General features: G+C 49.1%; 3 protein-coding genes across 3 annotated transcripts in view; 2 read left to right on the forward strand and 1 right to left on the reverse strand.

Annotated features, from left to right (window-relative positions):
* Window positions 1-698: 698 nt before the first annotated feature.
* PABPN1L (PABPN1 like, cytoplasmic) lies at window positions 699-3,677 on the forward strand. Its single transcript, XM_072346572.1, has 7 exons — window positions 699-914; window positions 1,222-1,330; window positions 1,716-1,780; window positions 1,931-2,037; window positions 2,239-2,326; window positions 2,414-2,559; window positions 2,676-3,677. Exons 1-7 carry the CDS (start codon window positions 789-791, stop codon window positions 2,713-2,715), a joined length of 681 nt encoding a protein of 226 aa, XP_072202673.1. The 5' UTR covers window positions 699-788; the 3' UTR covers window positions 2,716-3,677.
* A 1,114-nt stretch (window positions 3,678-4,791) lies between these two features.
* On the reverse strand, window positions 4,792-7,101 carry TRAPPC2L (trafficking protein particle complex subunit 2L). Its single transcript, XM_072346196.1, has 5 exons — window positions 7,017-7,101; window positions 6,580-6,752; window positions 5,796-5,883; window positions 5,610-5,689; window positions 4,792-4,958 (listed from the first exon to the last, which is right to left on the reverse strand). The coding sequence occupies exons 1-5, from the start codon at window positions 7,047-7,049 to the stop codon at window positions 4,913-4,915; spliced, it is 420 nt and encodes a 139-aa protein (XP_072202297.1). The 5' UTR covers window positions 7,050-7,101; the 3' UTR covers window positions 4,792-4,912.
* A 21-nt stretch (window positions 7,102-7,122) lies between these two features.
* Window positions 7,123-17,202, forward strand: part of GALNS (galactosamine (N-acetyl)-6-sulfatase) — a 42,583-nt gene continuing 32,503 nt past the window's right edge. Inside the window, exons 1-5 of the mRNA XM_072346194.1 lie at window positions 7,123-7,239; window positions 10,747-10,870; window positions 12,059-12,133; window positions 13,151-13,253; window positions 16,085-16,228. Of these exons, the coding sequence (XP_072202295.1) occupies window positions 7,135-7,239; window positions 10,747-10,870; window positions 12,059-12,133; window positions 13,151-13,253; window positions 16,085-16,228 (551 nt within the window). The 5' untranslated portion in view covers window positions 7,123-7,134. The remainder of the gene's footprint in view (window positions 7,240-10,746; window positions 10,871-12,058; window positions 12,134-13,150; window positions 13,254-16,084; window positions 16,229-17,202) is intronic.

The following is a 17,202-nucleotide window of genomic DNA, read 5'->3' on the forward strand; positions in this document are numbered from 1 at the left end:
CAGTGGAGAAAACCCCATAGCCGGGGGGGCCGCGCGTGCCGTCCCCCCCCCTCCCAGATGCACACACGGGGCAGTGGCCGAAGCCGGGTCTCGAACTCGCGGCCCCGAGGTCCGAGCCCGGGGCGGGGCCGCCTCCCGCCCTGCCAGCGCGGGGCGGGGCCCTGCTGTGATTGGCTGCTGATGTATGAAAGTGGCGCGCTGGCGGGAAAGGCGCACGTGGCGGCGAGAGGTCGGCGGGTCTGCGCAAAGAAAGCAGCATGTTTGCGGGCAAGGCGAGGTGGGTCTGCGTGGTGGATGTGGGAACACAGCTGGTGGGGGGGGCGCTGCGGCTGCCCAGCACTCTCAGAGCCGAGGGTTCCTCCCTGAGTGTGAGGCTGTGGGCTTGCTCTTGTTGGGTTGGGGCAGCGTGCCCTATTGCTTTCTCTGTTTGTCCTTTGCTGTTCTGCCACCCCTGGGGCTGGTGTTTGGCCCTGGCCTTTTGATTCAAGGGAAGCTCCCTTCTGCAGATTCCTGAGCTGGGCAGTGACAGTGAACTGGAGAGCTCTCGGTAGTGCTTCCTGCTGCAGCTGTGGGCTTCTGTTGCAAGCCTATCTGCAGAATCAAGGACAAACAGCTTTGGAGGTGGTTGTTTTTCCTTCTCCTGGAAGCACCCTTAAAGCTTTGCCTGGTTAACATCCTGCTTTTGTTTCCCTGTTAAATGGCTGTTTGTTGAGTTACTTCTCGCCCCGTTCCTGCCCAGCCCTCTTTTCTTGGACTCTTCTGCGATCTGGTGGCAAGACCCAGCATCCATGGCAGCAGGGGAGGCGTCCTGGGATGTGCCGGAGGTGGCAGCTGTCCAGAGGGCTGCAGATGATGACTCAGACCACAGCCACCCAGAGGAGGACAGCTTGGAGGAGCTGGGTGTGCAGGACCCTGTGAGTATCTGGCTAAATGTGAGATCAATTTTCCCCTTTTCTATATGGGAATAGGAAACCTCCTGCATCTCTGGTTCCCTCTGGTAGTTCTGCTGCTGGGACACCTCTGCTGCAGCACTGCTTTGTGGGCAAACACTAGCAAGAAAATATTAACTGGGTTTTCTCACTAGTGGAGCTGGGAGCTGAACTCCCCTTTACTTGAAGTTGTTGTCCCCTGTCCCCAGCCTGGGAGCCCATTGCTGCAGCACAGGGTGGGGAGTGGGTCTGTACCATGTGCTGCTTGCATGAGCTGTGCTTTGAGTTTCAGGAGCTGGAGGCCATCAAAGCCAGAGTGCGGGAGATGGAGGAGGAGGATAAGAGGCTGAAGGAGCTGCAGCTGGAGGCTGAGAGCTGCCTCCTCATGGGCTCAGAGGCAGGTATGGGCTGTCCCTGGGTGCTGTTGTGTTCCCCAGGAGCATGGGGTGTCAGTGGGGCTGGGGTGTGCTGCTGTGCCCCTATGGGCAGCCCCACGCCAGCTGGGACCAGGCACATAATGCGGGGGAGGGAGAGGGTGCCCGGCACAGTGTGGTGCTGTCACTTGTCTTATCCACCTCCCACCTGAGATGCAGCAGATTAATTAATTTCAATTAGGTAATTGAGTCGAGCGCCTTCAGGTGCTGTGAAGAAGTTGCCCTGTGTTATTCTCATGCAAGGAGAGGTGGGGCAACAGGTGGAGGAGGCAGCTGAAGTGTGGGGCTGGGGATGCCCAGCCTGTCCCCCTCTGCAGGGCTCCCTGTGACAGCACAGCCTCCATCTCTGCAGGTTTGTTCCAGAGAACGACCGAGGGGAAGGTGGAGGCTGACCAACGATCCATCTATGTGGGCAATGTAAGTGAAGGCTGTGGAACAGGGCCCAGCCTGCTGCTCCTTGCCTGGCAGGTGTGTGCCATGATCCCCAGCAAAGGGTCCTGGCCACTGCCCGGCAAGAGGCTGGCTGCTCCCAAACCCAATGGGACACAATGAGGGCTGTGGTTGCAGGTGGACTACGGGGGCACGGCAGAGGAGCTGGAATCTCACTTCAACAGCTGTGGACGGATCAACCGCGTGACCATCCTCTGCGACAAGTTCTCAGGGCATCCCAAAGGGTCAGTGCTGGGTGCATCCTGTGGCACTGCGGGAACAGAGAGCTTTGGCTTTCCTAAAAAGAAGGAAGATGTGGCTTGAATGTTTGCAAAGGCAGGGATTTGTTGTCACCTGTGGGGGCTGGGTGTACCCTGGTGGGGGGGGATGCTGCTTTTCCAGGTGCTGGGCAGCATCCCCTGTGCTCTGCTCCCTGTTTCTGGCAGGTATGCATACATTGAGTTTGAGCAGAAGAGCTCAGTGAAGGCAGCGGTGGAGTTGGATGAAAGCATATTCAGGGGCCGTGTCATTAAGGTCAGAGCTGGGCAAAGCCCCTGGGGCGCAGCCATCCATCCCAGCCCTACAGCACAGAGCTGGTGCTGAGCCCCCACTGCTTTCCAGGTGCTGCCCAAGAGAACCAACATGCCGGGCATCAGCAGCACGGACCGTGGTGGCCGCCGGGGCCGCTTCCAAGGCCGGGGAGGGCTGATCCCACGCTGGGGGTACTATGGGGGGCAACCCGTGAGGCTGCGGGGGAGGACGTACAGGTGAGGAGCACTGCGTTTAGCTGCTGGGGCTGAACAAGTGGCCGTGCTTTTGGGCTGCTGATACCTCGTGTTGAGAAATGCCCCTGAGCTCCAGCGTTGGTTCTCTTCTCACCTAGGGGTCGGGCCAGGCTGCTGCCTTGGTATTTCCCATACTAGAAAGAAAGACTGCGCTGCCCTGGAGATGCCAATGGGACTGAAGAGATGGGATTGGAGAGATTTAAAACCAACCAAACAAATGCCTACCCAAGCCAAAAAAAAGATTAATTTTAAGATGCCATCTGCCTGCCCTGGGGATTACTGGTGGCAGCCGAGTGCTGTGCAGCTGGAGCTGGGCGCGAGGGGGAAGACTGGATCTGCTCTGCTGGCATCCCTGGAGCCATTTCCTTATCTTAGGGCTTGTTTTTAAAGGGAAAACTCTGTGTTTAAAAAAGGCGGGCTGGGAGACCACCATTACAACATGAAGATCTGCGTCGCAATCTGTTTTATTATGTAATTCTCACGCTAATCTTTCAGGATCCTTGGTTAGGATTCTTCTAGCCCAGATGAACCCGCTCCTAAAGCAGCTTTTCACAGCTCAGGGCACTGCCAGACTAAAAATCCCACAGAGTTTTGTTTTCCTTAGGACTTCGGGATATACCTATGTCTGTTTTAAAGCTCAGAGCCTGAACTCTTGCGTTGGTTTTGCACTTGGTCCAGCATGGGCTGCGCTGCTGAGGCTGGCCTTGGTTTCTCAGTCTGAGAGACCCTTGGGCTCAGGCTACAAAAGTGGCTTCTTCGAGGGCTTTGAGCTTTCCTTTAGTAGGTTTGTTAATTAGAGAGGCTTAATTTGTTTTAATAAAGACTACTTTGGAGTGTCTGGATTGCTTTATGCCGAGTTGAGGAATAGGAAATGCTGAACTCTTGTCTCTGTGAGTGAGAGGAGTGAAGGCTTTTATAGGAAACTAACAGCATAGCAGTTATGGTGCTGCACCATGGTTAGATGGTGGGAGGGGGCCCGGCTGCTTTCATCTCCCATTATTTGACGGCTTCTTGTTGATTAAATGGATTTCAGTTGTGTTTGAGGAGGTCTTGTAAATGTCACTTGTTTTAAAAATAAATGATCCTGCTGTGTGAACTTCATCTGCTGTGAGACTGTGATGGCTGTGCGCTGATGCTCCGTGCTGACCTGGCTCTCTCCAGGTTTCCTGTATCCTTTGGAACTGTGTTGTGGGTTTTTTTTTCCTCCCTCCTTGCATTTCTAACTGACCAGGTGCTTTTCTAGCCCTTTCTATATAAATAGCTGCTCTTTGATTTGGTGTTCTTTAATTAGAACAGCTTGGAGCTGAGAGGGGGGGGAAGGAGATGCTAATAGATTAGATTGGGATGGGCCATGCAGCTGTGCAATCCTGATGTCTCTTGGCATGGATTGATCCCAGCTGCACTACCTGTGCTCCCCAACCTGAGCCAGAAGTACTGCTGTGTGTACCCATCCTGCTTCGGTGAGTTGCAAAGTGTTAACAGCAAATGCTGTCAAATCCTGGTCATTCGTGTGTCTGCCCCAGAAGGTGAGATGAACCTGCTTGAGCCCTGCACTCAAGGTGCTGTTTGAGGCCAGCTGTTTGCTCTGTCTGCCAGGGTGTTCTCAAGTGTGTCAGCACTGTTTGTGCTTACAGAGACCTGGAGCCTTCAGCTGACTTGTGCTGGTTTCTCTTTCCAAGAACTCCTGGAGTACACACAGATCTGAGTGTTTCCCAGTAAGGAAAAAAAACAGGGCAAGGAGACCAAGTATGTTTGAAATAAGCTTTGCTTCTCGTGTTCCTGACACAGCAGCAAAGGGGGGGCTGGCAAACAGCTAAAGGGCTGCTGCGCTCCTTTGCATCAGAGGAAGTGCTCTCAAGCACCAGCACTTCTGAGGAGCAGTGTCGCTATTTGTGCCTCTCAGCTGACTGCTATCTAGGCTGACCCTAATAATAATAATCTCTTAGCCGTCTCTTGTGCAGCTGTGCTTGCTCTAATCACGAGCACAGTGGGAACTGCTGTCTTTCCACATAAAGCCCAATTTCTACAGAAGCATCTGAGTTGCACAGGAGCACAGCTGCGTGCATTTCTGCAGGGAACAAGCCTCATCTGATGCTGCTGACCTTCCTGAAGGAAGAGCTGGTTCTTGCATGCGATATGAAGGCACAAGAGAAGCAGAACAGTGACTTCTGTGCTGTATGAGGTTTGCAGGAGAAGCAGAGGCACATGCAGAGCTTGCAGGTGTCAGGTTTATTTTACATAGACTCGAAATATTACACAAGGAAAACAATATATACATCACGCTGTGGGCACGCTCCTGTACACAGGGAATGACTGGATCAGACTGGGCAGAGCCTCAGCACACTTGCATCATCATGGAGTTCACCATATTATCAAAAGCCCTAGGGAGGGAAATAACACAGCATTGGAGGAAGCTGCTAGTTCTGCACACCACATCTCTAAGCAATGCTGGTAGCTAGCAATGCTTATTGGTTAATGAGCTGGCTTTCCTGAGGCTGAATGCATGGTTTCACTCTAGCTACAGCATGTTCCTTTGAGTGAATAATGACTTTAGTTAAACTGAAGTAAGGGCAGGGCTGCTCCTGGCTGAGTTTTCTTGCCTAAGAAATAGCAATTCACAACATTATCCACATTTCCTGGGAGATTTCAGCTTAGAAACAGGGAGCAGCAGTAGCCCTCACAAGAGGAGTTATGTGTGTTGCAGATCTCAGCCATCTTTATTCAAGGATAAACCCTGGGCAACTGCAGTAGTTTGTTTCCCTGTGGACCTGCAGGGAACTCCTTCTATCCCAAAGACACCTTTTTCCTGTGTCACAGTTTCTAACACCAGTGCTGAGCTGGGGGGGAGCTGGTTCAACTGAACTTCTCAGGGGGCAATCAAGAGTTTCCTGTTATGTGGTAATGGCCCAAAGACAACCCAGCTGTTTTCCATCTAAGTGGTTACAGCACATACAGCCACATGGGTTCTGTTCCTGGCCCTGCTGCATCACAGATGCAAGATGCAAGGTGACAAAGGTGGTCAGTTCGCTTACCTGGAATGGATACGGTCTCCTGGGTTATAAAAGGGGTTGCACATGATGTCTGTGTAGGAATTATGCAGCTTTCGGAACATCTGAAAAGGGATTGTGGTTTAATTAATCTTTTCTTACTTCTCAGCGCTTTATGAATAAGCAGAAGAAATGCTGATGGAGCAAATGGTGCTGATTTCCTGCACTTACACTGCGGATCTCGTTGTCCCGAAGTGCCGTGTTTGAAGAATCCACCACCATAACAAACTTCACCTTCGAGTTTGTCACGTAGCCATATCTGTGCAGCCGTTAAGGATTGTGTTATGGAGGCCAGCAAAGCAACTCAAACAGAGCTGGAACACACTCAAACAAAAAAGCTGAGAAAATATAGGGTTCTTTCTGCACTCATCACATAACTACAACTAGATGAGGTAAATAAGACACCAGGTCGCTCCCCTTTCTCCCTCACTGCTGCCACTTTTGGTAACTCCAGGTCAAGCCACGCTCCTATGCTGGCCAGCAATGCATGCCTTGCACTTCAGAAGCAGCCTCCCATTAGCTGCTTTGGGTTGCTTTCTTCTTAAGGGCCGTTTCAGTGACCCACCTTATCTATTGTCATTTGTCAGGCTGCAGTCAGAGACCTGGAGATCCTCTGATATCACTGAGATCTCGAACTGCAGAAACTGATGACCGGTAGCAATGAGGTTTGTTAGAGCAGGATTCAGAAAGCCAGAGGATGCTCCAAAGGTCAACTCTGTGGCTCAAGAACACTGGGACAGCTGCTGAACTGAACAAGGGACCAAACCCAACCCTCTGTGTGACAAACCGGGCTGCAAACAAGTCAGTGCATCTCCTGCTGATGCCTTTAATGTGGCACCAAACGGGAAGGGAGGTTTCCCACATAGAGCCCCTTGCAAGGAAGGCTATTAAATACACTCGGGCACAATTGTGGTGAATGTCAAACACCGACACCACTCAGACATTACAAAGATACACTTTGTAGTCTTCAGTGGGGTAGAGGAGCCCTAAATAGAGCTCTCTCTGATCCACCATAGCTTTGCCCATGGCAGAGATCTTCTCATCCACGACGTCCAGGGAGGTGTGCACGGTGTAATGGAACTTGAGCTCGTTTTCTGTTGGCACACTCCGGATGTACAGGGGGTAGTTCTGTGGGGGATGACTGATGATGTTAACACGGACATGGCCTCGTTTTGCTCCTCTCATCAATGGCTGACACTACTGGACTGCTTTCACACTGAGACTGCCTTGCAGCCAAAGCCAGCCCGGCCCTTTTACCTCCACACTGCACCCACAGGGATTGACCCCCTCCCCGGCCCCATCACCCTTGCTCCAGGCTCACAACACCCCGTTCCCCTCTCCCTTCTCCATCCCCTCAGAGGACCCCGCAGGCCGTCCCGGCCTCACCCGCACCTCCTTAGCGATCACCGCGATGCACACCGCCATCTTGTCCCCGCCTCCTCGCCGCCTGAGTCACGTGTCGGGGAGAGGAGCTCACGTGACGCGCTCACGTGACGCGCGGCCGGCTCTCATGATGGCGGTTGCCATGGCGAGGGCGGTGCTGGTGCCGCTGTGGCTGTGCTGGGCTCTGGGCCGCGCCGCGCCGCCCAACGTGGTTCTGCTGCTCATGGACGACGTGAGTGCGGGCTGGGACACCTTGGGGAGGGGGATGGGAGCGCACTTGGGGGGGCACCTCGGCCTATGGGACGTTCCATACGTCCCACCCCCTGAGTGGAGGCCGGTGTCACGCAGCAATGGGCTGCTGTGGGCCTGGGCTGGGCAGTGAGAGGGGCCATGGCGCTGTGGGGGGCGGCACTGAGGGGTGTGAAGGGCCAGGGGCTACAAGGCAGGCTGGAGCTCGTCATTAAAGTGGTGCTTCGGGAGGGCTCAGGGTGCTGGAGGGAACTGGGGCCGCTGGCAGGCTGTGGGGTGAGCAGGGCCCTGCTGGGGGGGGCTCTGAGCCTCGGTTGGTGGAGGGTGGGACCCTCAGAAGTCCTCTGGGAAGTTGGTTTGGGATGCTGAGGAGTTCAGCAGGGCTGTGGGCTGACCCCCACTTTGCCTGTGTGTGTCCCATGAGTACAGGGTTGGGGTCTTCGGTCAGGTTCAGCAGGTTGGCTCCTTTACCCTGCTGCTGCTGGACGTTCGTTTCAGGCATTTATAAAGAGCCGTGGATGGGAACGATGAGATTTTTGTTTTGAGAGCGCCTTGCACGTTTAGTGGGCACAGTGGTGGTGGGTTGGGATTGGGCTGGATGACCTTAGCAGTTGTTTCCAACTGCAATGACTTTATGATTTATTTGTTTCCTGATGTTCTGTCTGAGCTCTACTTCAGAGCGGGTCTCTCCCCTGTGCGTGTGACCCCAATGAGGTCATGTTGTATCCGGGTCTCCATACAGTTCCAGGTGAACCTCCAGATTCAGCAGTTTGCTGCATCCATTCCCTTTGTCACTTGGGCATCATGTGTGGGACAGCACGTGGATAGGGTCTGTGTCATGACTCACGGTCAGAGCCCTTGGGCACAGTGATTCAGGCACTGCTTGTGGTTTGATGTGACGGTCTGGAAAAGTTTAAATGAAGTTTGTGACTACTTACTATGAGAGCTCTCACAGCAACTCACAGAGAGTTGATTTCTGTCTCAAGGAAAGGACAAGGGGGAATGGCTTTAAACTGAGACAGGGGAGATTTAGATTGGATATTAGGAGGAAGTTTTTCACCCAGAGGGTGGTGACGCACTGGAACAGGTTGCCCAAGGAGGCTGTGGATGCCCCATCCCTGCAGGCATTCAAGGCCAGGCTGGATGTGGCTCTGGGCAGCCTGGGCTGCTGGTTGGTGACCCTGCACATAGCAGGGGGTTGGAACTGGATGATCATTGTTGTCCTTTTCAATGCAGGCCATTCTATGATTCAAGGCCTTTTGAGATTTTATGTAAAAGTGGAGATGATTTGGAGGTGTTCACACAAGCCTCTTTTTCTTCATTGTTTGTGGATTTCCTGCTGAAAACAAGCGGGACTTCTCAGGTCTGTAAAGCCAAGCCTGGATGTAGGCATTTTATAAGTGGTGCTTACACATATGCCACCTTATCTAGGCATGTAATCACCTTATCTGCAGCTCATAATGACTGAGTGATTAACTCCACTGTCTTTGGCAGAAGAGTCTATTCACCAACTTGTAAGTGCTGGAAACTGGGATGTTTTTGTTTTCACCCAGCACTGATGGAATCACTGCTGAGTTAAGGCCTGGCTTTCTAACCTACAAAAATAATTGTGTCAGTGCCTTCCAATAGCAGAGATGGAAGCAGAGGCAAGCAGCACTGGGTAAGGCACAGCTTCAAATATACACAGACTCTGATACCTTTCAGGAGATGTTTTAGAAACCCGGATGTTCCTCCTGAAGAGCTGAACAGAAAGAAAACTCAAGTCGTTAAACAGCAGATATGACCCCAGGTTAAATAAATCACAGATACAGAAGTGCATCTGTTTTCAGCACAGGCATGAGTTGCTGCCATCTTCCTGCTTTGCTTCTCGTGTTTTCCTGTCATCCTTCAGATGTACTTGGAGTAGAAGTGCGTTGTGTGCTCTTCCAAGCTCCTCAGAGAGCTGCAGAGGGTGGGTTTGTGACTCACAGCCCACTGGGCTGCCTTCTCCCACTTCAACCTGCTCGTCTCGCTGTTGTTCTCATAGAGTTTCTATGATTTCTATGATCCTGTATGAAATAGTTATTGTTTTTAATGGCCAGTTGAGCCGCTGGCAGTCCATCTTCATGTTCCATTCAGGAGTATTCCCCCCCCCCCCAAGCAGGCATTTGTCATTTTTGAGATGGAAGCTCTGTGGGACAGCAATGATCCCACTCTGGAAGTGTTGGTACAGCAGAAGACACGAGGAGGCACAGATCCTGCCTCGAGCTTCTGTGAACTGTTTATTTAATATGTGCTGTTCATTAGAAATGCATCCCCACCGTCTTTTTCCTTTGATCCTTTGGCTACTTCAGTGTCACTGTGTGTGAATTAGAGCAACTCAGCATTCTTTTCTTCTTTCTTTCTTTCTGGTAGAGATACCGTAGAACTGAGGACTCGGGGCTGATCTGAATCCATTTCAGTCCCACATCCCAGTGTTTGGTGGTGACATTTAATTGCTCTTTGCTGAAAGTTCAGAAACCTGCTTTGCAGCTCTCCAACGCTTCTCTTTTCCAAACCACACTGCTGCAGTGCAAATGGTAGGCTCTCAAATGGGAGCAGACAGATGGCTTTGTAAGGATCGAGATGCATTACATCCTCTGTATTAGTTGCTCACCTGATACACATCTGTATTAGAGAAAGCTATTGCCTTTTTTAAAGCACGATATAATCTCTAGCAACCACGGTGCCTAATTGCTCATTAAGTTGTTCCCTTCTAGAACCTTCTGTTTTAAGTCACTTGCTTTTATTTGTGTTATTACCAGTAATAGTTTTCAGCGGTGAAAGCAGACAGCGTGACGGTAATTTTACGGCTCTCCTGGATGGGGACCGTGCAGCCCCACTGTGCTGGGAGGAAGGCACAGACCCCAACCTCCATTTGCAAATAAGCAGAGTGACATACGATGCCTCTGGCAGGTTTCTTTCCAGAGCTTGCTTTTAAAATAAACATTTTCCTCCAGCACTGCTTTTGAATTCAGACCTCTTCTTTGCGTTAATAGTTGTGTGTACATAGATGGAGCAGATCGAGAGGGTGCAGGGGTCAAAGGCACTCAGCTGAGGGCTGGATAATTTGACTTGCAGCTGCGTGACACCACTGAGCTGTATGCTGTGTGATGTCCTCCCTGCCATATGTGTGCTTGCCAGTCTCTGGAGTCAGAGTGAAGATGGTCGGGCTCTTAACCTCATCCTGCTACAAATGTTTTAATGTCCCTTTGAGCACAAGCAAGTCGTTTCACCTCGTGTGTGCCTCAGTTTCTCATTGTGAATTAAAACTCTGATAGCTCCCAGCTTCGCGGGGTTGGGGAGGATCAGTTTTATCGTGGCTGTGAAGTGCTCCCTGTGCAGGGAGATGAGCTCTATGAAGGTTTAGAAAGGAAGAGATAAAAATAAACGTTTTATGTCAGCCCAGAAGCATTGTCATTTGTGGAAGAGTAGAAGTACTTTCCCATCTTGTGGTGTGTTCTTCTTGCAGATGGGTTGGGGTGATTTGGGAGCTTTTGGAGAGCCTTCTAAGGAAACTCCTAACCTAGACCAGATGGCTTCGGAAGGGATGCTTTTCCTGGATTTTTATGCTGCCAACCCCCTCTGTTCTCCGTGTAAGTAAACCTGAGCTTTAAACTAGCACATAAGAACGCCACCTTCTGAGATTGGGATGAGTGCCAGCATCTGACATGAACTAGCAACCAAACCAGTGATTACCCTCAGGGCAGAGTTTGGATTTGTTGCTTTGATCTTGTCTGTTGCTTCCTTTTTATTTACGTTTTGATTGCAAAACCTACAGTCTTAAGTTCTTCCAAAGCAGCACTTTAGTGATCAAATCAGTTCAGCGAAAGGACTTGATAAAGTATTCTGGTTTAGTATTCCAGCCTCATTTTTCTTCTTATTTTGGATTAAGCGGACAAAGCAATATTGAAATGCTTGCTGAAGGAAAAAAGTGTAGTTTGTCTGATTCCATTGGCTTTGATGAGAGTTTTGTGCAAGGAATGGCAATGTGTTGTATCCACTTGTTGACCCTGATGTCTAGCAAGGTTAATGGGGAAGAGACAGGAGAGAAATGTTTGAGTGAGAAAGGTTATTTATTTATAATCCTTTTTGTTAGTTTGTTTTCTATGCACCTCTCCCCCAGCTTTACTAGCAGACAAGAACTGAGACAAAAATGAGGAACGGGGCCTCTCTGTTTGGATTTTCTTTTAGGAAATCATTTGTCAGTCTGTTCATGACTGTCCTTGCTCAGAAGAGGCACTTAGAATACAGCAACGTCCCACTAAGTCCAGTGGCACTTCAGCATGTGCTTAAACATCTATTTAAATGTTTCCTGCAGACAGGACCTGGCTTTTATTGCCAAAGCTGGGCAGCTTCTTTTAGTTCACTGTTATATGACTTTCATTCAGACTTAGCCTTAAGCTAAGTTGGTGGTAGGGTTTCCTCTTAAATACCTATGCCAGGTATTCCTTTTATAGTGGCTGAGATAGGAGGGCTGCTGCGCTTACTGTTGGAATTAATTGCTTTTCAGCAGAGGGTAAACTGATTTAATAGAGGGGTCACGTTTTAATCAAGCTTATCCTGGAATAGCTCTAATTGTATCATATAAGAACGTGACTGTCTCCTTGGCTCATTGAGAAGGGGATTGCTGCCCACACTAAATGTGGCTGGCCCATGTAGCTGGCTGTGTCTGGACACCAGTGTGCTTCAGTCAGCATGCTTGTTGTCAGCCTGAACACAGTAACACTGACTGTAAGCAGAGAGAGCACCTAGAATGAAATGATTTTTGCTTGTTTCTGCAGCACGGGCAGCACTGCTGACAGGTCGCCTCCCAGTCAGGAATGGTTTTTACACGACGAATGCACACGCCAGAAATGGTACGAGCTTCACTCCTGGTTCCTCTTCTGATTTCTGTCCCTGCCTTGCAGTAAGTTTTGCTTTGCGCAAAGGCTTGCTGTGGTTATCTTCTCTTAAGGGTCTTCCAGAGTGACACAGTTAGATTGCCATGTTAACTGCTGGTAATAAGCATGAAATTTATTGTTTCCTCCTCATCAAGCAGAAAACCTTCTCCTGTGAGGAGACGAGGCTGGTTGATACATTTGCTTCTGCTGGCTGAGAAGTGTTTCCTCTGGGCAGTGCAATTGGTGTCTGGTTAAACAGAGGCACGTGGGGTGTGCGTTAACACCCAGAGCAAAGTACAGGTTGCTTACCGTTGCAGTCGGTGTGGCTTTTCTGGCTCTTTTAGAAAGGGCCATTTTACAGCCCTGTTGTGCCTGTGCTGCTTCCAGGAAAGGCTACCCATCCATGCATGATGTCTCTGGGTTGATTTTGGTTCCAAAGTGACAGATGCTGTGTGAGGCCAAGGAGCAGCAGCTACGTATCGATTCATGCTGGATCAGCAAGCGTGCTCCCAGCCTCCATCCACACCAAAGTCACACCTTGTATTCTCAAGGGCTGCGGAGGGAAATGCCAATTCGTCAATCCTTTGATTTAGGAAAAGAAACACCTTCGTTTTTAGATGACTTAAAGCAGGTTTGCAGAAGTAAAGGCAACTCTGCTGGGCTCCTAAAGCATTTGTTTTCTGTGTGATCCCCATTTCCTTCTGCCCCTTTCCTTTCCCTTTCGCCTTCCTTCTGCAATGGCAGCCCCCCTTGTTTTTTTGCTGGAGCAGTATAGAAACAACAGGTTTCTCTTTACTTGAGACGGATTATTTGCTAAATCAACTTGCCCCCTTCATCTCTTGTTCTGGGAAGACTTCCAAGGAGTGATAGCGCTGGAACTTCACACTAACTGCTCCTTCTGATCCAATAATAATACTTGTAATGATGGGTGGCCGTGAGCTGTTTGCTGTCATAATTGTAAGAGTCAGTAAGATGTTTGTTTGTTTTGCACAGCGTACACACCGCAGGATATAGTAGGAGGGATTCAAGATTCTGAAATACTGCTTCCAGAGCTGCTGAAGAAAGCTGGCTACACCAATAAGATCGTCGGCAAATGGTAAACTTTTTAAGACCTCTTCCTTTGAGACTTCTAGGTGTGTGTTTGCGTCATGAAGGGAGCAGCAGGACAGGCTGAATTGGAGGAGAAGGACATCTGAGCTTCCAAACAGGCTGCCTTTCCAAATCTGTGGTGGATCTTCGCTCCTGCTGTGATCAATTTCCGAATTGAGTGTTAGCATTACAAGTACATACGTACATCTGTACGTATATATAGACCCTGCAGCTCTTTGTGCTTTCATCCATGTACCACGCTACTTAATTACATCAAGAAGTGCCAAGATGTTCTGTTGGAGCTTGCCTTCGGCTCCTACGTGCTTTTTATCTTTGTCCCCTGCTATAAGTTGTTCTTCTTTTTAATAGACTGAATTGCACTAGGTTTTTTGGGAGGCCGGGGAGGGGAGAAGTGTATGGTACAGAAACAGAGATACAGATGCTTGAAGATGAGTGGATTGAAACCAGAGCCATGCTGAACCCTGTTCACTTAGTGTAGGAGATGAGGGTGGATGGGGAGGGACTTGGCCAGGGTAGCTGTTCCTACCAGGTGTTCTAGAAGAACCAGAGAGCTGATCCAGCTCTCTGTGCACGTTGTGCTTTGGCTTCGTTGACTTTCGGGGGAGTACAGCAAAATCTTTGCAGATGTTTTGCAATGTCTGTGAAGAACTGGGAAGGAAAAGCCTGAAAGGTATTGTGTTCAAACACAGGCGGTGGAATTACAGGTCTAATGGCTGAAACTGGTGCATTTGTAACATTGCAATTTCAAATGCGCTTGTAGGCTCTAATGGGATCCTACAGGGCATGGGGATCTCTGATCACAATTTGGAACAGCGCTGTAATAAATAAATGTATAAATAGCAGCTTCAGAACTACACAGACCCCAGCTGAGTGCCGCTTAGTTAATAGAGTAGTTGTTAATGAAGAGACTTCAGATAGGATTAATACCGGGTGGGGGGGAGGTGGAATGCTGTTTAGGAAAGTAATGGGATACATTTTCTTTAGCAGTTTTGCTAATAAGTTAGAGAATGGCAAGGTTGGATTGCAGTTGGATTCACCGGTAGTGCTGGAATTGGAGAGAAAGCAAACTAAGCAAAGACAGTGAATTATTTATTATCACGAATCCAAACAGCAGAGTAGCCATGAAGAATCGGATCAGTGGGCTGAATGCAATAAGATGCAGTTCAGTGCTAATAAATGCAAATTCATCCGCCCAGGGAAAAGAAAGAAACAACTCAGATCCAGATTGGTTCCAGGCAGTTATTTGGAAAACAGCAAATCTGGAAGGACCTGCAGCTGTTAGCACGAAGCAGACTAAATACCAACGTGCAGTGCACTATCATTATGGATCCAGGAACCGTTGTACCGGAGAGGATTGGGAATGGTAGCATGCAGCAGCACGCTCTGGCATTTGTGAATATCACCTGCTTTGTAGAAGGGTGTTTGGAGGGGGGAAAACAAAGAGGTGTAATGCAGTAATTCAATGGGACTTTCATTATAGTCCCTGTAGGATTTCAGGGCTTTTAAAGGGTTTGAAGTCTTCCAGCAGGTTTTTTTATCCTTTAAACATCCCCTTTATAACCTTCTCAGGGTAACGGTGAGTTCCACGGTTCAATTGTATGTTTGCAAGTCGAGTATTTTCTCTTTTCTCTGAACACTTCAGAATTTGTTGCATTTCATTAAATATCCTCTTTGTGTGTGTTTGTGTGTGATGTGAAAGGGAAAGAACAGTCCGCCTTCTGCATCTCAGTGATTATTGTATGCTTCCTTCATGTCTCTTCCTTTTTACGTTCACTTGGGTCTCTCTTAGTGCAAGATGTTTTCTCATGTCGCCTGTTATTCCCCTGGCGTAGCTTTGTAGCACTTTATATAGAGAGGAGGAAAGGGGAGAGTCGTGTGTTGGAGGCTTGCAGTTTTAGTTACATCACTGAGGTACTATCATAGCTGGAATGATGATTATTTTATGCTGCAACTCATTTTGGAATAGCTCAAAATGACACCGTGGTTCACTTTATTCCAGGTAATGCATTTTATGTCCCTTATGTTCAGAAAGTGTGCAGAGAGTGATGGCACAAAACGGACAGGTTGCAGATGCAGACTTGTGAGTAGAAGCTGGAATGATTAAATAAACATTTAGGTACAAAGATCGTCTTCAGAGATTGGGAGAGGATGGGCGTTCTTTATCTTCGAGATGGAGAGTTTGCAGTCAAGAAGCAGGAGATTAGGAAGGAGCTTTAGCTTGAAAGCAAGGATGGAGAGTTTTCAAGCAGAGTAGTAGAATGCAGCTGTCGTCAGTGGTTGCTAAATAGGTTTTATGTTCACTTGTGCACGTCAAGAACTTGTTCTCATTTACATTCGGGTCTCTCTGTACCATTTTGGCAAAATAAAGACTCCATAAAAGGAATGCAAATGTAACAGTACGTTTCACGAGCTTTGCCGTGAGTCTTTTTTTTATAGCTCAGTGGTATAAAAGCGACTTGTTATAGATCAGAATCCTTAAGCAAAACATCATGTGCGTCTTTGCGGTGGCTTTGGGCAGTGCAGTTCAGCAGTGCAGACCGTCAGGACAGCGTGAGAGAAGGCACCAATGGAAGGCAGTAATGGAAAGCAGGGTGGACAGTAGGCTGAAATGGGATGTATGTAAGCACTGGAATAACTCTGCGTGGATCCGTTTGTGACAAGGAAGATCGAGACAGTGTTCTGCAGTTGTTTCTTTGATTAAAATGCTTGAAGTTTTTCTTCTTAGGCAAAGATTGTTTTCTTGCATACCATTCTGATGAGATTATAGTTTGCTTCAATGCGGTAGAATTTTAACTCATCTGTTTCTTTTGTTCCTAGGCATCTGGGTCACAGGCCCCAGTTCCACCCCCTGAAACATGGTTTTGATGAATGGTTTGGATCCCCAAACTGCCATTTTGGACCTTATGATAACAGAGCACGCCCAAATATCCCTGTGTATAGGGACTGGGAAATGATTGGCAGGTAATTCAGCTAATTGCCTGCCAGTTGCTTTCAAAAACATTACCTGGTTGCCGGGAATGTTCTTTTCCTTGCTCTCCCTGCTGATGTTTCTGTGCTGGAAGGTGAGCTAGTATAGCAAACTAGTACCAGTGGAAGGGGGCTGGCAGAACCAGAAGCTGCTTCAGAATCAGGCTGAGTTTCAGGTGTGGTTGAATGGCCAGTGCTGTGCAGGAGCTTTGCTCTGTGTGGAGGACTCTTGCAGTGTGCCAAACATGAGGAATATCCTCCTTCGGCTGCGTTCTGAGATGCTTTGTGCTGAAGGCCTGTTTGCTCTGCAGCTCAGCAGTGTGCTGACGCAGAAAAGATACTTATAAAAGTTTGTGAAGCACATGAGATGCAGATCAGAGCCCAGCCCAAGGCTGGTTTAATCTACCGTGCTCTGCAGTGACCATCTGCAGCAGTTACTTATAGAAGGAAACAGACGTGGAATGGTCTTTCTTTCCTTGGTTGTCCATCTTTCTGAATGGAAGATTGTGCTCAGGTCTTTAAGTAGCTGCTGGCTTAACATCCATGAGCGAGTCTGAGGCTGGCCAACATCCAAGCTGTGGATAGCGATTTCCACTGGAGTTAAGACAGAGAGAGGGAAGGCCTTGTGGGGAAGCACACGAGGCAGACAGAAGCAAGGTATGGATTAACTGTCAGGAGCTCTGTGGATTTCACATCTCAGAAGCCCTACTTCTGCAGTAGTAGCGCTTCCCAGAGGCTCAGCATGGTAGTCGGCATCTGAAGTTCCCTCTAAACTCCTGTTTTTTGCAGGAGTCCCGTTTCCCTCAGCTCTGCCTTCCTGTCTTAAATTTAAAATTCAAGCTCATGAAAGATGAAGTTAGGTGCTCCATTGTGAGGATTAATAACAGCCCGAGTGCTGAGGCCAACCTGCAGGTTGCATGCAGACCATCTGTGGATGGCGGCTGCTCCGCAGCACCTCCCTGAGATGT

The sequence above is a fragment of the Excalfactoria chinensis genome, chromosome 11 (assembly GCF_039878825.1).
Source record: "Excalfactoria chinensis isolate bCotChi1 chromosome 11, bCotChi1.hap2, whole genome shotgun sequence".
Taxonomy (NCBI): domain Eukaryota; kingdom Metazoa; phylum Chordata; class Aves; order Galliformes; family Phasianidae; genus Excalfactoria; species Excalfactoria chinensis.